Source organism: Myxocyprinus asiaticus, chromosome 18, assembly GCF_019703515.2.
Source record: "Myxocyprinus asiaticus isolate MX2 ecotype Aquarium Trade chromosome 18, UBuf_Myxa_2, whole genome shotgun sequence".
Lineage (NCBI taxonomy): Eukaryota > Metazoa > Chordata > Actinopteri > Cypriniformes > Catostomidae > Myxocyprinus > Myxocyprinus asiaticus.
The window spans coordinates 31,647,845-31,673,965 of NC_059361.1; the positions used below are offsets into that span (position 1 = coordinate 31,647,845).

Sequence of the window (26,121 nt, forward strand, 5' to 3'; positions counted from 1 at the left end):
CTGAAAAAAGGGGCAATGAAAGGTGGTCATGGTAACTGAACCAAGATAGCTACTACAGATGAAAGCATGCAAGCGTAACATGCAAACTGTGGCCTGAGCAGAGGAACACGTGACTTTGTTCACAACTTTGAAGAATCTATGCAAACACGGCATGCAGAGAAAAAAATGCTTTTCAATCACTGCACTTTGTTTTGTAGTACTGCTTGCAGCTTGTGAAGGAACATTGTTTTGCAAGGTTTTTCTTACCGAACTAAATCGCTCCACTAGTTCTGGTGTCACAGGGTAACGCAGTTTGATCTTCCGATAAAGAGGTTTCTTTCGGAAATAGTCGACCAGTTCCACCAAGCTCTCAAACTCACTTGAGGTGCCAAGCACGTACATAGCGCCGTCTTTGTGTATCCGACAGTGCTTCACCATCCCTTCACCTCTATATGTCAGCAGAGAGAAAGCTGTTAGAGATTTTTATTTTAACTGACATCCATATCCAAACTGACTTACTGCATACTTTTTGCAGGGATAGTCCCTCTGGAGCACAATAAAACACTTGCACAAGGGCATAATGATGAAAGATCATGAACCATGCCATGAATCATACCAGTCCAAATCTTTACCACTAGTCAACATGATAACATCACCCCAGTCTAAACAACAAATATATTTCTTAAAAAATGGCTGACTTGAATAGCATGAACGTTTATTAGAGTTTTGTGCCCTATCTACACTATTGTATATCAGTTCTGCTCCTGAAAACTGCACATTTTGGATATCTCCCTTATCTGCCTAAGGGCATTGCTAGTTGCTAGAGTTCCTAGTTGCTTCTGGGTAGCTTTTTGGTTACTTACTGGCTCAAGCCATAAAAGCCTACCTCAACTCTCTATGATATTCTGGTCCCTAGATATACCTCAGTCCCTCCATCAATGTAAGAGTATGACATATTTTGCCCATTTTATCGTCCGCCAGGCAAAAATCCAATCCAATCATGCAGAAAAGTAATAGCAGACCTCAAGTCAACAAGCTGCATGATTTTAAGGTATCCAACATGGTCGTAGACCATGAGGTATCAACCATGAGGGACGAGTTGCATGACTAAGTTTAATTCTTGGGTTTAGCAAGCACCACTAATGGGGACAAGGAAAATAAAGAGCAGCACCTAAAGGTGATGGCGTAAGAGTCTGAATCTTCTCTCTGTCTGATGAGGAATGCTCCATCTCGAGGGATCCTCAGCAGATAGTCTTCTGCCTCGCCTCGACTCAGATTACTGTAAAACCATCTGGAGATGAGAAAACCACAACTTCATGTTTACAACTTGAAGTTGTAAATTTTGAGTGTTAGCACAGGAGCTGTGAGTTTGACCACGTGGTCTTCTACAGCCCTTCTGGCCAGGATGTGGTAAACACCACATCCCGGGAGTGTGTGTGTGTGTGTGTGTGTGTTTGAGTAGAGGCAAGTGTAGACGAACCCTTCATGCAGGTGCTGGTCTGGTCGAGGCACAAATTCAGTGAGATGCAGGTTGAAATCCTGACAGCGCAGCAGGTTTTCTCTGTAATGCTGGATGAGTGCATACACACTGGGGAAGTGCAGGTTGTCTGTGAGGAAATACACAGTGTTTCCTCCGTCTATGCAGGAGCGGATTCGACAGTGCTGAACTCTTCCACCGCGCCTACAAAGACACATCAGGGTGAGCAGCTGCACTGGGGCATGGAGTGGAAGGGGGGCCCACGATGGCCGCCTGACAGGTGCTGAAAATGACCAAGGGCCACCTTCCCAACGCCCCCTATAACCCACCCCTTGCCCTATTTTTTTTTTCGAGGTCCACTAATGATGCTAAGGCTGACGAGTGTAGTTTCTGTGACACTTATGTCATCAAACGAATTGCAAAAATAAACATTGTTTTCAAACAGATTTTCGATTATTCCCCTTGTCTGCCATTAGTTGATATAACAGACAGTTCGCCCCAAACCAGTGCCATTGGTTGAGCCAATGTTGCTGTGTCGGGCTCCACAGGCTGATCAAACAGATAAATGTTTGAAAGAGCCACAATGTTTAAGTTTTGGTGGAAATAAACCAACAAATGGTTTACTTATAGTTGTCTTTGCATATTAAGCTGGGATAAGAGGAAGTATTTTAACATAAAAAAACTACACATATCAGCTTTGAGATTTCTGCACAAAAAATAATTTAATAATTTCGTTTTTTTAAAGCCAGTGTCCACCCTTTCTCTGACCCTGTTTACTGTCATGGCGGAGAAAACGTTTTAAGAGAATACTGCTGAGCAAGTAAGGGTAAAGTCAGTATATTTATAGCAGCTTTCCTGTATAATAACGCATCCAGTTAATGGCACAATCTTTTGAAGGTAACTCTATCACCCCCTGGAGTACCCAGGTTTGTTCCCAAAATGGTAATGCGAGAATGCACATTAGGCATTGTAGAGCCGAGGAGGGCGGGGCCGGGCTGGAATGAGACACACCCGGTACCCAATCAGCCTGATGGGGCGCGCGAGGGTTAAAAGCGGCCGGGGAAGACAGTTCGAGAGAGAGAGAATTGCAGGCAGCTGTACTGTGTGTGTTTTTGGTTGTGTGTTTTGTTTAAATTGTTTATTAAATTATTATTTAAGTTGTCAAGCCGGTTCTCGCCTCCTCCTTTCCACTAAACCCCCTTACAGGCATGTTAAACCGGACCGCACGTTGGCAATGAGGTGGCCAAGCACTCGCATCTGTGTTCACGTAGTTGCATAAGTATGCCTTTAGAATCAAACAGGCCATTTAATGAGAACGAGAAAATAAAATTTTAATTAAATGAGAAATGACCCACTTTTTGCAGCTTAGCTTAGACAAATGTTCTCTTTGAACTGGGTAGGACGTTTTGAGTTTTGGAAGTATGACAAAATGTTTTCAAAGTACAATTAAGGAAAATCTGATTCCTGTATTTGATGATCAAGTTTGAAAATTTGATGATATGACACCTTTAATAAAATATCAACTGCACAACCAGTTTCATCTGTTTATACAGATTTTGAAAAGAATAATGTAAAATAACATTAACTAAATATAAAGAAAAGAAAAAAAAATAAAAAATAAAGAGAAAACAGGAAGTGAAAAGTGTAAGAGCAGGCTCACATTACCAGAATGACAGGGTGCAATCGTTGACAAACGTGTCGCTCTCTCGCACCAGAAACGTTCCGTCAACCCCTCCTGATTCTGCACAAAATTCCTGCAGCAGTCTCTCGGCTGTCTGTCTGCCCTCTGACATCCTGCCGTGAAACCAGGGCTCTGCCTGATGAAGCTCTGTACCCTGAAATGACAAAGAATGACTTAATCTTAAAAGTGATGGTTCACAGACCTGGGTAGCTCAGCGAGTATTGACGCTGACAACCACCCCTGGAGTCGCGAGTTCGAATCCAGGGCGTGCTGAGTGACTCCAGCCAGGTCTCCTAAGCAACCAAATTGGCCCGGTTGCTAGGGAGGGTAGAGTCACATGGAGTAACCACCTCGTGGTCGCTATAATGTGGTTCTCGCTCTCAGTGGGGCACATGGTGAGTTGTGCGTGGATGCAGTGGATGTGCCTCCACACGCACTACGTCTCCGCGGCAATGCGCTCAACAAGCCACGTGTTGTGACGGTCTCAGACGCGGAGGCAACTGAGATTTGTCCTCCGCCACTTGGATTGAGGTGAGTCACTACGCCACCACGAGGACTTAGAGCACATTGGGAATTGGGCATTCCAAATTGGGGAGAAAATCAAAAACCAATAAGGGATTTTCACTCAAAAATAATCAAAGTTCTTTGTGAGGAACACAAAAGAAGATCTTAATGACTGATTGACAGTCTCAGTCATCATACACTTTCATTGTGAGAAAAAAAAGATGCAATGAAAGTGAATGGTGACTGAGACTGTCAGTCTTAAAATTCTGTTTAAACATCAACTTTTGTGTTCTACAGAAGAAAGAAAGTCTTACTGGTTCGGGACAATATGAGGGTGAGTAAATAATGAATATCATTCTAAAATAGCATCATGGTGATTCACCTTTCCAATGTCCTCTTCTAGTTCATTCTCTTCAGCATAGTACAACATCTTATTCTCGATCACACAGTAGTGCTTATACCATCTCTAAACATGGACACATTTACACAGAAACAAGAGAAGTTAAACAAAAAGGGCAGCAGCAGTAAGATCAAACAAACAGCATAATTAACCCTTTGTTAAACCCCACCTTAAAAACTTTACTGATCCATCATGCCATGGCAACTACTGCTATGAATTAGAACAGTTCAGTTCTTTTACACTAATGTTATCAGCTATAATTGCAGTCAAATGAGCTTAGCAAAGGTTCGATTGCTTAAACATATATCAACAGTCACATGATAAATGTCATCACACAAGCCCATGGTGGAGATGAATTTTGGTAAATTCGCGTGAATTTCGTGTGAATTTGGTGAATTTTGGTACCTCATCTATTGGATCCCAGATGAAAAGCTCTCCCTGCTTATCACCTTTCCGTAGATCCTTTTTACCAAAGGTTTCATCAATATTCAGTTTCTTGTGCTGTACAGAAAATTGAGTAGCAAACCATATTATATGACATTCTATTTCATTGTACAGTGAAGGATGACTGACAGTGAATGGCTCTTCAGGTTCCAATTAAGCTTTTTTTTACCTTGATGATGATCTTGCCCTTTAGTTGGGTTGGTGAGGGCAGTTGTTGAGCCTCTGGTTCCAGAGGTTCGGTCAGGAGTTTGTCCTGGAAAACCTCTTTGAACTCCTTAGCCATTATTTTCTGCTGCTTGAGATCACAGTGTTCCTCTATGGACAGCACCACAGGGTACCTGCCAACAGTGGCCACATTCATAAACACTTCAAAATGGCACTTGCATTTCCAGGCACACAAAAAACTACATGTAAAAGGCATAATTACAAAGTACTCATGTATACAAATGTAAAATATAGTAACGTATTTAAAAAGTAAATAACTGAAGAAACAGACAAGCAACTTTTGGGGAATATCATCAAATATTTCACCCCAAAATCAAAGGAAAAAGAAAACAAATAAAGAAAATTAAGCTTATTTTAGGACCATTAGGCTTTTGTGCATTGTGACATTATTTTCATGACAATTAAGCACATTTTCTCCAAATAAATCCCATTATCATAATGTGTCCAGACATTTACCCTTGAGTTTTTTGTAATTCCCATTATTCTAAATGGTGATCCTGATTAGATTTCCATTAGTGTACAACAGTACAAAAATACTGTAATACTATGATTTCAATTAGCATAAATTAAAGGTAGTTCAACAAATACTACTATAATGTACAAATACAATACAATTTAAATAATACATTATTATTCCTATATTAACATATTAATATTACAATAATATTCATATTTTCAACAGTAATAAGAATTTAGGGGAAAATGTGCTTAACTGCCATGAAAGTAATGTCTCAATGCAAAACATCCTAATGGTCAAAAGATAAACTTAGACAATTGACATTTCTTTTGATTTTGGGATGAAATATAACCCATACATGTTCTTAAAGGGGTAGTTCATCCAAAAATTAAAATTCTCCCATCATTTACTCACCCTCATGCCATCAATCATCCTTAAGGATGTCGTTTTGGCTGCCGCCTCACTCTGGAGCTGTTTGTTTGTCTTTAGTTTTGTTTCGTCTTGTTGTATTTACTTAAATGCACTTTTTTCCCTTTCGTTTCACACACCCATAAAATTGACATTTTTAGATTTAATTGGTGTGTGGGGTTGGGCTGCTCTGCTCACCGGCCTGGTACAGTGTCTTACCCAGTCTACCTGATTCCACCAGCCTGCTTACCTGGCGGCGTTTGCAGCGCGGTTGATGTGGACGGCGTGTCTGTGCTTTGTGACAGAGGGATTTTGCGGCGTGGTGCCTGTCATCATTGTGTGTTCCCGTTCGCCATTTGGCATCCTGGAGTTTGTACTTGTCTTGGCTCTGTGGCGTGGGAGATGCGGGTCGACGCGGGATGCTTGGTGCCATCCACTCCTCGAGGGACAACTCTGGTCATGTCATTTTTTTCGCCCCTCTGCTCATTTCTTTTGAACTATGCACTTCCACATTTTCACTTTGGACTATACATTTTACTCCTGGATTGTTATGTTGTGCTTTTGTGGACTGTATTGTTTTAGTGATTTGTGTTTGTGTGGCCTATTGTTTTTGTGTTTTGTTTTGATGTATTTATGTTTGTTGTTGCATGTAAATAGCTTTGAGCTCGGGAAAAGCACTATATAAATTAAACGTATTATTATTATTATTATTATTATTATCTTAGATGTGTATGACTTTCTTTTTTTCTGCTGAACACAAATAAAGATTTTTAGAAGAATATCTCACCTCTGTAGGTCCATACAATGCAAGTAAATGGTGACCAGACCTTTCAAGCTCCAAAGAGCACATAAAGGCAGCATAAAAAGCGATATGATATGATAGAAGCAATATGATAGGTGTGGTTAAGAAACAGATCAATATTTAAATATTTTTTTTTACCATAAATCTCCACTTTCACTTTTACGTACATATTCTGAAAGTGAAAACGAAAGTGGAGATTAAGAGTAAAAAAAGGATTTAAATATTGACCTGTTTCTCACCCAAAGCAACTGCATCCCTTCTGAAGACATAGATTTCACCACTGGAGTCATATAGATTACTTTTATGCTGCCTTAATGTGATTTATGGAGCTTGAATGTTCTGGTCACCATTCACTTGCATTGTATGGACCTACAGAGCTGAAATATTCTTCTAAAAATCTTTGTTTGTGCTCAGCAGAAGACAGAAAGTCATATACATCTACAATGTCATGAGAGTGGGTAAATGATGAAAGAATTTAAATTTTGGGGTGAACTATCCCTTTAACAGGCCTTTAAAGAGTTAGTTCACCCAAATCTCTGATAATTTACTCACCCTCATGCCATTTGAGACGTTTATTACTTTCTTTCTTCTACAAAACACTTTAGAAGATTTGTAGAAAAAGATCCAGGCCCAGCAGGTCCTTAGAATGGGAGTGGATGGTGATTAGATATTTGTAGGTCCAAAAAGCACAGATAGTCAGCATAAAAGCAATCCATCCTGTCTCCAGCGGTGACATAAATGTCTTCTAAAGTGAATCGATCACTTTGTGTGTGAAAAAGAACGATATTTAAGCACTTTTTAACATAAAAGTTCGCTTCTAGTCATGCATTGACAAATGGCCGAATTTACCCAAGCGCTCCAGTGACGCAAGCGCCATCCACTCCCATTCTAAGGACATTCTGAGCCTGGATCTTTTTCTACAAATCTTCAAAAGTGTTTTGCAGAAGAAAGAAAGTCATACACATCTCAGATGTCATGTGGGTGAGTAAATTATCAGAGAATTTTCATTTTTGGGTGAACTATCCCTTTAACAGATTCACCTATTAACCATATTCACATAAATGTGTTAATGTATGTTGTCAGATACTAACTCAGATGTTGCAAAAGCATGCTCATTTATTGCCTTCACCACATCCTTAAACTTTATCTTGGAGGTTCTGGTCCAGCCGTGGTATATGATAGGTTCCTCTGGACCATTCCAGCAGTCCACTGAAATACCAAACATGTAAACATTAAGGTCATTGGGCTCTGCCTTTAAACATCCATTGATTTAAGAACAAGTTTATCACTTCATTACCTATACATACTTCAATGTAACATCATAATAGGAAGCAGAAAAAGACATGCATTAGTTTAACAGAATATTTCTGAGAAACGCGGGTGTAATTCACTAACACTCAACGCAGCGACAACCCAGCCTCAGGCAGCGTACATAAGCTTCTGTTGATGACTCACTGCGCAGTTGATCACCAGTTAAATATCTGTGAAAAAAAGTAAAACACATGAAGTAACACAGGAAGTCATCATCAAAAAGAGGAGCTGCATATGTTTTATGAGCAATATGCAGAACTGCAGTACTGACGTGTTGTGTGATGAGTTGATCCAGTAGTGAGACAGAGGGTTGTTCATATCCAGTTGACATATCTCTGAGAACTTCTCATCCCAAATACAGTTTTCTTTGGAAAAGAGAAAACTAAGGAACTAGAGCAAGGAAAAAAAGAGAAAGTTTGTAAATGTATTACTTGAAAATATAATCAAAATAAACAGAGCTCAATAAGCGGTACCTCTTCAACCGTAAAGGCTGGATCATTGGTCTTCCTCATGGTATCATCGATGAAGATGGTCATCAACTCTCGGACCTGATTCACATTGTTGGCCCAAGTCTCCTACAAACACAATAAATTTACAGTACATTTCTGAATGAAATGGCATTTTCAATGTAAAGAAGGTATGGATAGAAAGATGTCAATCTTACTCTCTGCTGATATAAAAGGAATCTTTGGAAATCGGTAAGTTGCACAGGCTGATCATTGTTACTGCAGAAAAATGCATACAAAACACTCTTAAATAACCAATAAGATCTTCAGCATGAGCTCACAACAGACATTTAAAGCACTGATTAAACCAAAACAAAGCACAATTTCTCACCCCATGATGAAGGTACAGGTCTCCTTTTTAAACTCATCTAGTATCTAACAAAATGACAAACAACATACAGTGAGGATGAAAAATACTACATAGCCAAAAGTATGTGGGCACTCCCTTCTAATTAACGGGTTTGGCTATTTTAGCAACACGCTAACATTACTAACAGTTGTATAAAATCAAGCATGCAATCTCCCTAGACAAACGTTTTGTGTACCAGAGTGTACCAAAGAACTCAGTGACATTCAGCTTGGCACTGTCATAGGGCGCAACCAGTAAAAGTTTGTGAGTTTGGTGTGGTAGAACTTGACTGGCCTGCACAAAGCCTAGACCTGAACCACTGAACACCTTTGGGATAAATTGGAACAGCTGCTGCAAGCCAGGACCCATCACACAACATCAGTGCCTGACCTCACTAATTTTCTTGTGTCTGAAAGAGAGCAAATCCTGACAACCATATTCTAACATATAATGCAAAGCTTTCCCAGCAGAATAAAGACAAATTCCCCAAATGCTAATGACTTTGAATATTCAATAAACACAAATGGGTGTAGTGTTTGGGTTTCCACATACTTTTGGTCATGTAGTGTATATTTAAAAAGATAGTTCACCCAAAAATGAAAATTCTCTCATTATTTACTCACCCTCATACCATCCCAGATGTGTATGAATTTCTTTCTTCTGCAAAACACAAACGAAGATCTTTAGAAGAATATCTCAGCTCTGTTGGTCCTTACAATGCAAGTGAATGGTGACCAGACCTTTGAAGTTCCAAAAAGCACATAAAGGCAAAATAAAAGTAATCCATAAGACTCCAGTGGTTTAATCCATATCTTCAGAAGCAATATGATAGGTGTGGGTGAGAAACAGATCAATATTAAGGTCCTTTTTTTTACTATAAATCTCCACTTTGACTTTCACATTCTTTCACATTTTGAAAGTGAAAGTCAAAGTAGAGATTTATGGTACAAAAGGACTTAAATGTCACTTCTGAAGATATGGTTCAAACCACTGGAGTCTTATGGATTACTTTTATGTGATCTTTATATGAATTTTGGACCGTCTAAGTTCTGGTCACCATTCACTTGCATTGTAAGGACCAACATAGCTGAGATATTCTTTTTTAAAAGATCTTTTTTAGTGTTCTGCAGAAGAAAGAATGTCATCTGGGATGGCATGAGGGTGAGTAAATGATGAGAGAATTTAAATTTTTTGGTGAACTATCCCTTTAATAATTATGTACTAAACTTTGAATAATGGAATGGCACTGATAAATAAATTGCATCCAAGTCAAAACTCTTTCTTATCAGCAAAAATTGCACTCACCAACTTCTGGTTTTCAAATATCAAAAGATTGTAGAATTTGTGAAACTGCTCAAAATCCAGGACTTCTTTCTTTGCTCCCACCGCCTGGAATTATGATGTTCAGACTTTTAGTAAACTGAACACATCTTTAAAAACTATTTCTGGATCAAAATAATTCATCATCTATAATAATTCAAACATTTTCTTAAGAGAATTATTTTTTTTTTTTTTTTTACGTTTTGCTATATTATAACACAAAGCGTACACTTCAGCAAACATAATGGAAGAATGTAGTTCATACCGCAACCCTGTCCTTCAGAAAACGTCCACTTGGTACTTTAATGTTCATCTGTGGCAAAAGAGTCTTCAGCTCTTTCAGGGTGATACTGTGGGAGACAGACAGCATGAAAGAGCAGTAATTGTGCAAGACAGAAACTATAATGAATGTTCTGTGACAGTGGATGAGAGGAGAGTGCAAAAGAAAGAGGTGAACCTGTTTTTCTTTGTCTGATCAACAGAGTACATCTGCTTCCTCAGCCAACTAAAGTTGAGGGAAAAACAGTAAATAAAGCACATCATTAGTATTAGAGTTTACAGATAAACTACAATTACATTTTATATGTGTGTGTGTGTGGTTGGGTGGTTTACGAGGAATTTTTTTAATGTTATAAACTGGTAATTACAAGGGTATTATACTATAAATGTGGTTTATGAGGACATTTCTAGTGTCTCCATAATTCAAATCGCTTAAAAAAACATATTAAACGATGTTTTATTGAAAATGTAAAACTGCAGAAAGTTTTTTGTGAGGGTTAGGTTTAGGGGTAGGGGTAGGGTTAGGGTTAGGGAATAGAATCTATAGTTCATACAGTATAAAAATCATTATGTCTATGGAGAGTCCTCATAAGGATAGCCGCACCAACGTGTGTGTGTGTGTGTGTGTGTACCTTTCTATAATCTCCGGTGTGTGAGCAGCCAATGTCTCCTGTCTGAGTAACTCCAATCCTGTCAGCCATTTTTCTGCATCCTCCACTGAATCAGCTGTAGAAAAGCATAAGCAATCAGTGCTAAAGAAAATTATCGGATCCTTTTAGAAAACATGACCACACTTTTTAAGTCATTTCAAGGCTCAGCAATAAGGATGCTGCCAATAAAGTGATTTGAACTGAATGTTTATGTAATATGAATGAGAAAACACACGTACCCCCCAGACTAAGAGTGTTTAGAACAAACTGAGAGCCGTAGAATATGGTAAAGCATGTGTTTGGGTGTGTATTTTTGTCCTTGCTGTCCTTGAATCGATCAAAGTCCTTAGAGTTTTTTCCTGGTCGTACTTCCCGGATCTCAAAAAGGTCCACTGCAAAAAGATATTAATTCATGTAGATAAGCCACTGACTGATAGACTAGGTTCATCAAACATTGTGCAGAAAGTAAGTCAAGATACTGGAGAAACAACACAACAAAATGAGGAATTCATCAGATCAGATCAGAAAGATTGGAGAACAGTAATTTTAATCGTTTTGAACAATTATTTATTTTCATGAATGCATGCAAAATATAACAGATTGGCCTTTTTTTTTTTTTTTTTTTTTTTTTTTAAATAAAAGTGTAGGGTGTGTTAGTATAGTGGTAAAATTGTTGTTTAACTTGTAAGGGACACAGGTTCAAATACTGACCAAATAAATAATTGTTGTTTTCATAAACCAAGCAACATTGCACCTGAACTTGACAGATCATCATACATTTTCATTGTATGGAAAGAGCAGTTTTGACCATTTAATAAGTCCTTTCGTGTTTCACAAAAAAGAAATAGGAGTGGCACAAAGGTGGGTAGATAATGACAGAATTTTCAGTTTTAAGCAAATGATCTGCGGAAGGACTGACAAAATTAGGACAAGTTTTTTGGTGATTTCTGCCATACGGTTTTAGACAAACACGTTTTTAATATATATATATATATATATATATATATATATATATATATATATATATATATATATATATATATATATATATATATCGTGCAAACTAAATCATGCAACTTAATTAACAAACATACAAATAATATTTTTTGAAAGTTGCATTCGAAATACTCTTGGTTCAAAAATCTGATGGGGCAATGAGCATGACGGTTCAGAGTAACATGGTAAAAAAAGAAATAGGAGTCATATACAAAAGGAGGAGTAGAACAAAGATTACATGGTGATGAAAAGAAAAGTAGCCAAGAAAATGTGTTGAATGCCAAAACAAAGTGGAAGTTCAGAGGGTGAGAAAGACGTTACTGACAACAAAATTTCAGTTCACTGGTCAAAGTATTCACCTAAAACTTCACAGTTTCTTTGGTTAGGATTGTTGTCTGTGTACACAGCTGCCCACAGAGTCATTAGACAGCTCAATAAGTTTTGAGACACAACCCATCATTGATGTTTGAAACAAGCTCTCTATTATTGCCCATATCAACCTGTTAAGTCTGAGCACCAATTCATCTCACTGAGATAGTCTTTATATACAATTGTTAGGGAATTCATTTAAATTACTCTAGAAACAATAAAAAGAGCAACCCATATTAAATGTTTACTGCATTATACAAACATAATTCTAATATACGAACATAATTACAACAATTTTTTTTAAATAAATGCTCCCAAAGGAGTAACACGTGTGCAAGTCCTGTGGTCTTACATAGACATAGCCTTGGTTTGGGTCACATTAATCAATGTTTTGGTCTGGATATCAGCCTCGAGGGGTCTTAGTCTTGGTCTGGATGTCGAGGGTCTTGAGTCGTGAATTTGTTGCATATATGGCCACATTATATGACATCCTGTCAATTAGCATGGCGCTAGCAAAGCCAAGATCATGGGTTTGATTTCCAAGGAAACGCACTTACACATAAAATGTTTAGCTTGACTGCACTGTAAGCCGTTTCGGATAAAAGTGTCTGCCAAATATAAGTAATTACTATCATAATTACTATTAAATGGATAATTCACCAAAATTCAGTCACCATTCACTTTTATTGCATCTTTGTTTTGGCTTAAATGAAAATGAATGGTGAATGGTAACAATCTGCCTAATATCTCCTTTTGCGTTCCACAGAAGTTGTACAACATGTACAGAATTATTTTTGGGTGGACTATCCCTTTAAGTTCAGTTAGAGGGAAGGCACTCACACACTCCTTCGGTCTTGTCAGCGGTACGTGTCCAGGCCACCTGTCTGGTCTCCATGATAACTTGCACGGTTAACCTCTCCATTCTTTGTCTGTACACGGTCATCACTATTCCCATCTCCAAGTCCCGCTTAATCAGACTCTTCTTGTACTCAGTCAGGTCTCCCTGCTGAGTGCAGCCCGCCATCTCTGTCTTTCGCCACACACTGACAAAGACAAATGGGCACAAGCTTTATGTATGACTGAATCATATAGCAAAAAATATGAAGAAATATGTGTACTTTAAATGTTAAAACTAATTAATAATTTCTTTTTTTTTCAAGTGATTACATGCAGTAAGCCAGTCATTATTGCAAAAATGAACCCAACACCTAAAGCTAAGTGGCCTTGTATAATTCTGAAGGGGTTTATTTAAGCTAAAAAGTATGAGAGGCAGTGCTATACTCTGTTTCGTGTCATGCATAACAACGTCCTTCATCCGTGACTATATTCACAATATGGCAGTTTTCAATGCCTTATTGCTTTTATAAAACACTTACCACATAATAATAAATTTAGGGCACAAATGTTCATTAAAAAATGTAAGAATGCACACTGAGAAACACCTAGTGTCCCTGACAGTAAACAAAAATGTGTTATGCACCAACTTGGTGAAAAGGTCATAGCTGTGCTTTAGCACGAAAAAGCACGGCTATTGACAAATCAGCATCCAGGACGGAACTATCCGTTTTATAATTTGCAAAAATGATTGGCTAACTGTCTTTTATTTACTTATTTGGTTAGTGGCACTGTAATAAGTGGGATAATGTACAGTTAGCCAGTTGTTATCATAAAATAGTCCCCTTTTAGGATGAGACAAGACCCCTTCACTTTGTGTCAGGGTCCTGATCGCCCTGCTTTGGTTTTTGCAATAATGACTGGTTGACTGTAAACAGACATTAAATTTTGATTTGAGTCTAAATTATTTTATTATATGACAAGAAAGAGAGTGTGGAGTGATGCGAGACACGTGGAATTAGCACAGTGTAGGAGATTGTACAGTGTGCTCTTTCTATAGACAGATGCAAAGAAATTTACTCAATCTTATAAGTTGTATTCTCTAAAGCAATTTAAAAGTTGTCAGAATGATTCATGGCTTCACAGTGGCATCAGTTTACCCATTCCTTTACACCAGTTTTGGGTGAAAAAAAAAACTAAGAATCATTTGTGGATATGATGATGACAATATCGATACTGTAACTGCTACTACTGTAGTTTCCCAATCATGCATGCAAGCTCAGATAATAGAATTAATGACACCTACAAAGGAATATCACCAGCAGTTATCTGTGACTGCACAGTGCGGCTTTCATCGTGTTAATAGAGATGCCAGTTTTCCAAACAATTGAAGCATGACAAGCTAAATAGAATGTTTCAAGTCTCGTTCCCTACAGAAGATCATATTTGCATTGCAAATGAGCAAGTACAGTTGGGTATGGTGGAGCTGTCTAGAGAGCTGAACCAAGACCCTCTTTAAAAGTTATCTATTAACCTAGAAAATTCAATGTGGTTTCACTTCAGAAACCTTTGCACATTATCCCATACCCTCCCCCTTCCATTTTAAGCTTTCTCTGTGAAAGAAAGAAAATGAGAGAGAGTGAGAGCTCTCTTACATTACATTTTTACACAATCACCAATCTTTAAATCTTCCTAACAGTATTATATACCCAACAATCATTTGTAGTTTGAAATAAATGAAGACAGGACACAGATAAGGGGAGAGCGTGAAGATCAGTTATTCTACAATTTAAGGTAATTACACAATTCCTCTGCCACAACTGGGTTTGTCTTTATTGTTCAAGTAGCTAATTGTTGTCATTTAAAACAAAAGGAGGATGAGGAGACACACCTGCTTGTGAAGAATTAACATTTTATAGATCACAGAACTGTAGTGTACAATTTCGCACATTTTTATAGAGTATCTTGTTTTGTACATTTGCAAAAAGAAGATTTCAACTAACGGTTTTCCTGGACTGAAGATGAATAAAACATCTTCCTTGCTATATATATATATATTAAACACTCCTTAAACATGAACAATGTATATTTAGTAGAAAAACGTATTAGTTTTTATTAATTTTTAGGTCCAAAGCAGTATACAAATAAATAGCTTACATTACCGTCTTAATTGTATCATCCAGATGAAAAAAAAGCTGCTTACCCAAGTTTAGAGAATAAGATCAGTCGCCAATTTGAAAACGAATTGCTGTCAACAATCAAATTCTCAATTTAAAACATTAAAAAGTAATTTAGCATTGGGGGAAAAAAGTCTATGATCAGTCTAGTCACAATGTGGTCAGTTCCTCTATTCACTCAACACAAGGAAGTGAAGAGTGCATTTAGAGAATAAAAAATCCGGAAACAAAATTATCTATGCAAAATCCCCAGGGACCAGAGGGCGATGACTTTTGTGCACTTGCGCGAATGTAAAAGATACCAAAAGCGCAACTATGGCTTGCAGGAGAAGCGTTAATCTGAATGATAATTATTCAAGTTGACATATTAATCAAAGGCGCATGTTGCCATTGTTGACGTCACTGTCATCGTGACATAATTTGCCCCCTTTCACTCTCAGTTACATTTCGTGACATAGTAATTCATTACTTTTGACAAATTAGATGTATACACCCTTTTAAAGTAAAAAAAAAAAAAAAAAAAATTCTAAGCAGTCTTTACATCCAAGTCTCATGATATGAAAATGAAAGCACCTGTGAAGGCAGCTGGGCGCTGGCTGTCAAAGTGTTGATGAAAATGAGTCGTCCGAAATGATTTTAGCGACCGACTCCCGAAAAGATCTGTATTGAAAAATATTCCTTCTGGACGTGAGTTTTATGTGCCATGTAGCCTCGAATGTAAATTCCGTGTTTAACTCATGGTACCCCGATTTACATATCTAACGTCACTTTCCAGTTCATTTGCATACATCCAGCGTGAAAAAAGTTCACCGACCAGAAGAGGCTGTCGGGTTACTTGTAACGTTATAAACATCCCTTACAAACATGTACCATTGTAACCGGTTTACATTCAGAATGACCTTAGTTTCGACAGTTCCTACAATAAAACTTTATTTGGTACACTAACCACCAAATTAAAACGACATATTCTGAAAGCTCTTACAGTGGTAACAAAACTGTAGAAACATGTTATTTTGACAGAAACTAGAGTAGTTGCCATGGTTAGTTTCTGTAAAGTAACATAATCTGAGGAAATCTAGATTTGGGTGAGAAGTGGTGAACTGCCTTTCTTTTACATTTTCAGTGTGAGAAATTATTTGTGCTCAGACAATTCAAAGGTAAACATGTCATTTTTTAATTTTATTTTTTTTACTATCTGTTTATTGAGAACTATATTTCCAGCACATACAGACAAGACAAAATGCAGACATATAAGGCTGATCATAACCTGAACAGATATTTGATGTGAAATGTCAGCTCCAGTCACACACTGTCAATACTCTGTGTTTAACAGTGTTCGACAGTATGTCTTTGTGTGCACATTATAATATTCGACAAAAAGCAGGAAACCAGCTCCTAGCTTTTGCATATTAACATAAAAACTATACTGTGAGAATGGCTCAATTTGACTAGACAAAGTGCTTCATAAGAGTGTGGTTTCCTCCTGGCAATATCATATCTCATTTGTCATAATTCATGCCAGTCTAAAAAACAAAACCAAACAGTGAGGGAAAAAAAAACAATGTTCACACCATCACAGCCCGGCCACAACTTCCTCCTCGTCACACTCCTCCCCCGCCCAATTCAGGCCGGGGTGCTGATCTGACTAACTCCCCCCCATCTCTGGAGGGGAGACGCTACCCTTCCGGCCGTTCTGTCAGCCGGTGGTCCACACCGCCTCCTGGGAACCCGGGGGAGAGACAAGGGGAGGCATGGGGAGAGGGAAAGGGCGAGCGGAGACACACAGAGAGAGAGAGAGAGAGAGGAGAGAGAGAGAGAAGAACTTGCTCGCCGGCTCCCGGACACACTTTCACCCAGTCCTTAACCGCTACTCCGCCCTCTGGCGGGTGCCAGCTCGCTCTTCCCCCGGTGGATGGCAGCGGTTCCTCCAGCTCTCGGCGGCTGGCAGTGACCCCTCCATCCCCAGGCAGATGGTCGTGGCTGCTCCCCTGGCGGATGGCAGTGGCGAGGACTCCGCGTTAACGCATCCTTCTTCCCTCATGGGTTCTGGCACCACTGTAACAGCATAAGGATGGGCAAGGAGGAGGCAGGAACTGGCTGAACAGTCAACATAAAGGTTTAATGATATAAATGAACTTAAAACAACATAAAACATAAACGAACATACACACATGCAATGCGGCCATGTGCGTCTCTCTCTCTCTCTCTCTCGAACTGGCATCTCCGGCTCCCCTTTATCTCGCGCTCCTGTTGATCAGCAGATTCAGTGCCGGCCGTGCAGCCTCACGGCCCGGCCACGCCCTCCTCCTCGTCACAGAACCCAAGGAACCAAATGGAAACAAATCCACTTCTGTGGAACACAAAAGGAGATGTTAGGCTGTATGTTAGTTTCAGTCACCATTCACGTTTATTGCATCTTTTTTCCATACCATGACAGTGAATGGTGAATGAATGTGATTCTGCCTGACATCTTATGTGTTGAATGAAAGTAAGTTAATATATGTTTGAAAGAACACAATTGAAATGTTACACATTTCATTCACCCATGTGTGAATTAAAGGGTTAGTTCACCCAGAAATAAAAATTCTCTCATTTATGACTTTCTTTCTTCTGCTAAATACAAACAAAGATTTTAAGAATATTTCAGCTCTGTAGGTCCATACAAAGCAAGTGAATGGTGACCAAAAATTGGAAGGTCTAAAAAGCACATAAAGGCAGCAAAAAAGTAATCCAGAAGACTCCAGTGGTTAAATTCATGTCTTCAGAAGCGATATGATAAGTGTGGGTAAGAAACAGATCAATATTTAAGTCCTTTTTTATTTTTATTTTAATTTTTGGGTGAACTATTCCTTTAAAACAGTAACATATCATCACTGACCTGCTCCTGTTCCTCGGATGGCTGACCAACGCCCCACACCTCCAGAGTGTCCAATTTAAAGTCCTCCTCTCCTGACAGCTGAGGGCTGCCATATGTGGTGTAGCACGGTTGAGCTCTACCGTGGCCATGGCTAAAATTGCTGTCCAGCCACAACCCAAAAAACCCATGCTGACCACCCATACCCTAAAAAAAGACATTTTAAAGAGACATTTTGTTTAAAATAAACTACTACAAATAGCTGCATAGTGTACAGGTATTTGCTGCACATAAAGCCTTGAACAGAGTATAACACTGATCTCACCAACCATTAGGCATAGTCTGCTAGCCCTGGTTCAAGTGCATGTAATGAATGTGGTGCAGATGAACACTCGCATGAAAGGAAACACAGAGAAGAGGAAGCACCTGGAATCGCCTTGTGCAAAATGAAGCAAAACATTAATATCAATACACAACCATTCTCAATAGTGGCTGAAGATTATGTTTTAATGCTCTCATCCCACACTCTCACCATGGAATTGAGGTTTGACCTCCCAGCTTTGAGAAGTAAAGCCTCCAAAGATATGGCCTTTTGTGTCTTTTATCAACAAGACCGTGGGACCCTGGCCTTTGCAGTTGCCCACCAGTCGGGTGAAGCTATCCCCATGTATGTCTGTGGAGAATAACAACCTCCAGGGGGTGCTGTGCCCTGCAGGCAGCTGAGGTAGCAGGAACACCAGAAGAGGTAGATTCAAGAGACAGTGGAAATCACTCCAGGGAGCATATCGACACTGGGGCAACATAGTTGGGGGAGGACAGCCCGATTTCTAGGCCCTCGCCAATCAGGAGCTCCAAGAACAAAGCCATTGCTGAGATCCGGAACAGCCAGTCTTCCAGACAAGGAATGTCACACATATTCTGATCTATAGTAGCAATAAGTAATGATTAGTTCAAAACACATTCAAAGATTGATGACTTATGTCATGAAGAAACAAATATAATTTTTTTTTTTTATCTTGTGAGGTAAATATATTATAGTTTTAGTGTTTTATATCCATTGGCAACATTGGCATACCCCATGAATATGGTTGAATATAGTCCTGATGGGTTTCATTAAAGGAATAATCCAGGTTCAATACAAGTTCAGCTCAGTGAACAACATTTGTGGAATAATGTTGCTTACCACAAAAAAACAACAACAACAACAAAAAAAGTAGACTCGCCCCTGTTTATTAAAAAAGTAAGTAACTGATTTTATCACACTAAAATCATGTTAAGTGATTTTGTTTATGTCTTTAGGATATACTACAGAAACAATATTTATTTCTGCATTTATGGACTGGCCCCATTTCTTTTTTCTTTTTTGTCTTTTTTTTTGGGGAAATCACAAAAATCCCACAAATGCTGTCAACTGACCTTAACTATTGAACCCGGAATATACCTGTAGGTACTTGCCTGATTTGAGGATGATTTCCTTTAATGCTGCCACACTGTACTAAATGTTTGTCACTTTGCTAATCATTAAACTGGTGCAATAAAGCATTCATGTCTACTATGCTGTACAAACGAAGCTCTTCTCTAAACATACACTTTATGCATAGACTTAATTGTCATTTGAACTTAATGTAAAACTCCATTCCTATCATTACTTACGACACTGATACAAACCTGAAGATTTTAATTCAGAAGTCAATTGTTCTGCCATCAACCTAACGCCTTGAGGGCCATCATCCATGTGATCTGGTTGCCAAGCTCGCAGATGCCCCCTGTGCGTTAGAGTCTGTAATGCAGCAGAAACCAGGTCTTCCACTAGCTAGTGTCAATAAAACATTAAAAATCGCCATCTTAAAATCTTACAGCACCAAGCAAATTAGATAATATTCTAATTATTTAGAAATGTAATGGAGATGCTTTGTTGTTAAATAATTTAGCAACTGACTTAGGAACTGCTCGGTTGTTGCAGCAGCAGCTTTTGCACCCTCTGCCATCACCAAGAATAACGGTGCACGCTCCTCTGCAGTTCCCTGAAGAATATCTGCCAGAAATATCACTAACTGCTCTTGGTGACTTACCCCACCACCAGGAGGCAGTGGCACTCCTGGATCAACACTGTGTGTGCCCTGGAATACTCTCTTTATCATTAATTCTGAGGCCATCTTTCCCATTGCCATCTGCAACAAATAAAATAATAAATTAAATTAAATTAAATTAAATTAAAATAAAATAAAATTATATATATATAATGGGGGGATCATGGCCCCTAACCACAGTTTTAGCAATAAATGCGCTGAGTTAATATGCGTTATTAATAAAAAAAATTGTATACCCTTTCTTATATGCTGAAATTAGAACTTTCCTGACCCCTGACTTATTAAAACAAAAAAAAAAAAAAAAAAACATCTTTTATATGTTAAAAATAAATATATTTATTTTTATCTTTTCGATTATTTGTCTCCTTTATCTTATTTATGTATACATTTTGTTTGGTTTATACGTATTTTATTTTTTATTTATTTTTCTTTCTTCACCTGTACTTGTCTTTATGACTCAGTGATTGTATTTATACATTGTTTGATCTTACTGAACATTTATATAGTAAAAAAAAAAAAAAAAAATCCACCGTTTTAGCACCATTTGTGGACTTTTCGGACGGTCCTTTACCCACCATAGGCACATTTTCCAACTTCAATGTTAAATTAGCGATCTGGAACGATTTCACCGTGACGCCATCTGACCAGCTTAAATACGGGACAAATCACGTCCCATACTGATTTGATAGGGGACGTTTAATTTTATCTTTAAATACGGGACGATCCCGTATTTTACGGGACGGGTGGCAACCCTATCTACAACATTGTCGGTGTTCCCCATACCCCTGGAGAGCAATAACACAAATTAATATAAATAAAAGATTTAGTTAAAAAAATAAAAATAACAGGGGCATAAAGGAATATATGAATATATGCTTAGTTTCAGCCGCCGTCTTATACAAATGTTCATGGGAAAATATGAAACACAGCGCACACTTGAATTATGAGAAAAGTGAACTGAGAATTTAAAAACTTGACCCACGGTTCAGTTTGACATTTTAAACCACGATGTAAACACACATCCAAAACATTTCCTGGTTGCAAACTCACGTCACAGGCAGATGACCAATGAATGGAGAGAAACTTTAAACTGCTCGGTGATTGGCTGGCCCAGATCCGCGTTGCGTCGGAGCATAACGTTTCCTTTGAACTTAGTTATATATTAATCATTTTGTTTTATTTATCTGTTTATTTTGTATATATTATAAATTATACATATATGTATAATTAGTTTTTTTTTCTGAATTCAGTCCCATTGCTTTACTGTTTTTTATAGCTACTGTCCCATCAGGGTTGGGAGGGTTACTTTTGAAATGTATTCCACTTTTACAGAATACATGCTGTAAAATGTAATTTGTAACGTATTCTGTTAGATTACTCATCTTCAGTAACGTAATCTAAATACTTTGGATTACTTCTTCAGCACAGGCAGATTTTTTCACTCGATTTGACTATAAAAAGATAATAACAAGTGAAAAAAAAAAACATCTGTCAGTACAGTAAGACAAAATACCCTAATATTACAAATACTTTCTCTGAAAAAATCCTAAATATTTTATGCAGTGTTGCTTTTACAATAAGATAAAGTAAATGTATATTTTTTCAAAGGATTTTTAGATATTTTACCAGAAAACAAGAATAAGATTTTTTGCAGTACATCTTTGCCCTAATATTAAAGGTCTTACTAGAGAAAAATCATTTTCTAACATGGACTTTCCTGATAGAAAAAAATATAATCGTGCCTTGTAACAGGTGCATGTAAAAGGGCTATAAATAGCATTTTAGCTTAGCATAAAGCTAAATGTTTACATGACAATTAACACAAAGTTAACTATTTCTGCTGCTCCAAACTTCAAAACCCCAAGGAGTGTACACAACCACATCTTTTTCTGACTGTATTTATGTGATTCTATCCAGGTGCGGCTCGTCTATATGGGCAGGTAGGGCAGAGCCCAGCCTAAATGTTCATCCACTTTAAAACATAGATCCATACAAGAAACTGCCAAAAAGGTAATTTGTTTGCCTGTAAATGTGTTCGAAATGCTGACATTTGTATTGAAAAGCAGGCCTAGGATAAGTTTTGATCCAATTTTTAAGTCTTAAAGTAGCTGAAAGCTCCGTTACACAGTATTTGATGTAGATATACAAGCATGTGGCAGAAAGTCTGCTGCTGTCCCGAACTCTACAGCGCCCCTCAGTTATCTAATGGAAATCCGTGGTCAAATATGTTACTGCAACAAGCCCTCATTGAGACCCATTAGGGCAGAAATTAGTCTGCCCATACATAGCGTCAAACCAAAGGTAACTTTGTATTAGTGCGCGTCAGCAGTGTGACAGATTGTGAACATGGCGAGCATTATCGATGAACGTGTGTTTAACAGCGTATCATTTCTATTGCAAATTTAAGACATTGGCCATCAAATAGCATGGTCCTGTAAAGCCAAACATAAAAAAATAGTCTGGCGATCAAAACATAAGGGTAGGTGATAAGACATTGAATGTTTTGTATGACAACAAATTGTATGTCAAAAAGACTTGGCTCTTGAAATTTTCTGTTTTAAATTTATTGTGATTTAAATCATTATTATCATTATAAATCATTTAGTTTTTTAGTACTGTGGAAATGTGGAAATGGCATAGTTCTGTTTCTCTCCCTCTCCTCCATGGTGTTCTTCAACAGCACTTAACATTATAATATATATATTTTCTCCCCAATTTGGAATGCCCAATACCCAATCTCTCTAAGTCCTCATGGTGGCATAGTGACTCGCCTCAGTCCGGGTGGTGGAGGACAAATCTCAGTTGCCTCCTCATCTAAGACCGTCAATCCATGCATTTTATCACGTGGCTTGTTGAGCACGTTACCACGGAGACTTAGTGTGTGTGGAGGCTTCACGCCATTCTCCGCGGCATCCATGCACATCTCACCACACACCCCACCTAAAGCGAGAACCACATTATAGCATCCACGAGGAGGTTAACCCATGTGACTCTACCCTCCCTAGCAACCGGGCCAATTTGGTTGCTTAGGAGAGCTGGCTGGAGTCATTCAGCACACCCTGGATTCGAACTCGTGACTCCAGGGGTGGTAGTCCGCGTCTTTACTCGCTGAGCTACCCAGGCCCCATAAAATAACATTTTGATTTAGATTTTGATATGCAACAATTCAACATTTTAAGAAAAGCATTCTTATTTAGAATATCATAATATTATGTTCTAAGGGTGCCGCCTTGAGGTGGAATAATGCAACGGCATCACATATTGTGTCAGCGCGTTTGTGTTTGAATAATGAGTTAAACAAGTTGAATAATGTAAAAGAAATGAAAAAAATAAACGGAATGGGGTGGGGGAATCTGCCCCACTTATATCTGTGGTCACGAGCCGCTACTGATTCTATGGCCCTGTCCCAATACCCACACTTGCGGTCTTGGCCACTTGAGTGCACATGCACGCGACAGGAAGTAGGTGTTCAAGACTGTCCATGTCTAAAGCATGCAAAACTCAATGCACTTAACCCACACTGAATCCACACTAGCGTGAATACCGCTTTGGAGCGGTCTTTCAGGCTAAGTGTATCCCAGAGTTCATCAAATTCAGGAGCCACACCTGATATTTCATATTTTACAGCAGTTATGGACAACGCAATTTTACAGTTAAGCATTTTTTAATGTGCAACGTATTGAAAATCAAAATGAGTAAAAATAATTAACTTTTACAATTATTTTCACACAATAAAAACATTATTAAAAAAATTACTTACATATTTTCTACAGCACAATTCACTTCCAATAACCAGTAGTGTATTAATAAATGAAAAGATAGGTAAAATTTTCAGTTATTTATTATTTTATGTAGGCTATAACAGTCACTGCTACCAAAAACAATCAGTCTTCAGCTGAGTGAAAATACAAAAACAGCTGTCACAACCAGCACCAACATCTTTAAGTCTACAAGTGTTCCAGCGTGCAATCAAAAGTCATCCACAGACTCGCAGTCTTCACGTCTACTTGCACACTAGTGGCCAAACACCGGAAATACGTAAGACAAGTGGGTAAGTAGGCAAGACCAAAATCACAAGTGGGGGTATTGGGACAGAGCCTATCTATTAAGCTCCCAAAGGAAAAGTTCCTCAATGAGGTCATTTCCACCTTTTCACTCATAACAGTGAAAGTGCCCTCTGTCTCCTCGTGTGAATGTAACATGTAAGAAAGTGTTTCACCACTGTTCAGATGCTCCTCGGATCGCATCATTTATATGAATAAATGTTTTCCAAATGAATAGACTAAATATTAAATGAAACAAATGACAATAAAATGCAAAGTAATCTCTCAGTAACCAAAATACTATTATTATTAAACTTACTATGTAACTGTATTCCAATTACCAACTATTTAAATTGTAAATGTAGTGGAATACAGCTACTGCTATTTTGTATTTTAAATATGTAATCCCATTACATGTATTCTGTTACTCCCCAACCCTGGCCATTGTCATTTTGCAATGCTGTGAGAAATACATTTCACCAACCATTTCATCATGTGCATAAGGACTCTTACATAAATTATTAAGAAAGTTATTACAAAAGAAATGTCGACATCTTTTGTTTATGTGGCAAAAATACTAATATGTCCTTTTTTATGGGAGATACTAACATTATTTTTTCTACTCACATATTGGGAGACAATTGGGCAACTCCAAAACAGATGGGACGATGTTTCCCATTCATCTTTGCAAAACACACATTTACTGTATCATCTTTAATAATACAATCTTTGAAGGATATATATCCTGAGACTTTCTTCTTCTTCTTCTTCTTCTTCTTCTTTTGTTGACATTCTGACAAAAAAAAATATTGGAATTTTCCATTCAGTTCAGTTCAGTTTTTGCCCATAAAAGCTGAGGGTAAACATTTTTTAACATCTCAACATTATTTCTATTCATAAAGGACCATTTGACTGTTGTTATTTATTATTTATACCTAATTTTGTTTCACAAGCAAGCATTGTTCACCAGTGACAAATTCTTTTAAAATGTGAATTTTCTAAGATGTATCAATAGCATCACAAAACACTGATCAGACTAAAATCAATAAATCTTACCATTTTATCAATAAAAATCTTTCACATGAAAATTAAACAATGTAACACCAATAACATATTTAAATGAAGCATGTGGAGAAAAAAAATACAGTACAGAAAAGTGCACTCAGTAACTTTTGTCTTTATGTCATCTTAGACTTACACTGACACCTAGTGGCTTGGATGCAGCATAATTTAAAATCAATAGTTTTCAGTTTCAGATGCTATTGTAGAAATGTAGTATTCACAGACGGCCATGATTACTTTAATAAATGAGTGAAAGTGTCAAATAACAGGATGGTTACTGAGATTAAGCGAGTAGTATTCGGCTGGTCATGTGATTCTAACATGGCAGCCCCCATGTGCGGACCATCTCCATGTAGAATAAAACAGCTTTTATAAGGTTACTGATATGACTGAAGTCTTCATTTTAATGTGAGTGGTAATAATATTATACATTCCTTAGAAAATTACAATTTATTTATTTAGGAGTAAAACCTTTTTAATTACTGAGTGTACCTTTAAAATGTAATTTAATAACTTTTTCAACATGGTGGGAAAACTACTATATACACATTTATGCAGCCTGTTTTTCCTCTGAACTTTTACACAGTTTTCTGCATTTTCAAAATACAAGTTTTTAACATTGATAACATAAATCAAGAAACAATTTTTTTATATTATTTAAATGATTAATTATTATTTTTTATTTAATTATTATTATATTTATTTATTTATTTTGCTTTTTTGCACACTTGTTAGGCCTTTCACTAATGCTGGACTGATGAGTAAAAAATTAATATATAAATAACTGTAAATGTCATAGAAATTGTGTTTCAGATGAAGGGTTTTTTCAGGCAATTGACAAATTCCAATATTTTTTCTAAAACAAATTTTTTTAAACGTGTGAAACAATTTGGAATAAAAAAAA

The 26,121-nt window shown here is 37.7% G+C and overlaps 1 protein-coding gene and 1 pseudogene across 2 annotated transcripts in view; both read right to left on the reverse strand.

The window, feature by feature from the left end:
• Positions 1-15,955, reverse strand: part of plcg2 (phospholipase C, gamma 2) — a 34,604-nt gene extending 18,649 nt beyond the window's left edge. Inside the window, exons 1-20 of one of the 2 annotated variants that reach the window (XM_051724052.1) lie at positions 15,742-15,955; positions 12,998-13,200; positions 11,032-11,184; positions 10,775-10,868; positions 10,321-10,368; positions 10,129-10,213; positions 9,849-9,932; positions 8,526-8,569; positions 8,353-8,413; positions 8,162-8,263; positions 7,960-8,078; positions 7,773-7,858; positions 7,469-7,586; positions 4,655-4,823; positions 4,447-4,542; positions 4,024-4,107; positions 3,122-3,291; positions 1,460-1,660; positions 1,151-1,270; positions 247-427 (exon numbers count right to left, since the gene is read on the reverse strand). In XM_051724052.1, coding sequence (XP_051580012.1) covers positions 247-427; positions 1,151-1,270; positions 1,460-1,660; positions 3,122-3,291; positions 4,024-4,107; positions 4,447-4,542; positions 4,655-4,823; positions 7,469-7,586; positions 7,773-7,858; positions 7,960-8,078; positions 8,162-8,263; positions 8,353-8,413; positions 8,526-8,569; positions 9,849-9,932; positions 10,129-10,213; positions 10,321-10,368; positions 10,775-10,868; positions 11,032-11,184; positions 12,998-13,181 — 2,199 coding nt within the window. In that variant the 5' untranslated portion in view covers positions 13,182-13,200; positions 15,742-15,955. Of the gene's footprint in view, positions 1-246; positions 428-1,150; positions 1,271-1,459; positions 1,661-3,121; positions 3,292-4,023; positions 4,108-4,446; positions 4,543-4,654; positions 4,824-7,468; positions 7,587-7,772; positions 7,859-7,959; positions 8,079-8,161; positions 8,264-8,352; positions 8,414-8,525; positions 8,570-9,848; positions 9,933-10,128; positions 10,214-10,320; positions 10,369-10,774; positions 10,869-11,031; positions 11,185-12,997; positions 13,201-15,194; positions 15,452-15,741 lie in introns of those variants that run through there. The other variant, XM_051724051.1, reaches the window with a different exon arrangement.
• Positions 15,956-16,232: 277 nt separating this feature from the next.
• LOC127456140 (MTOR-associated protein MEAK7-like) lies at positions 16,233-20,178 on the reverse strand (annotated as a pseudogene).
• Positions 20,179-26,121: the final 5,943 nt, after the last annotated feature.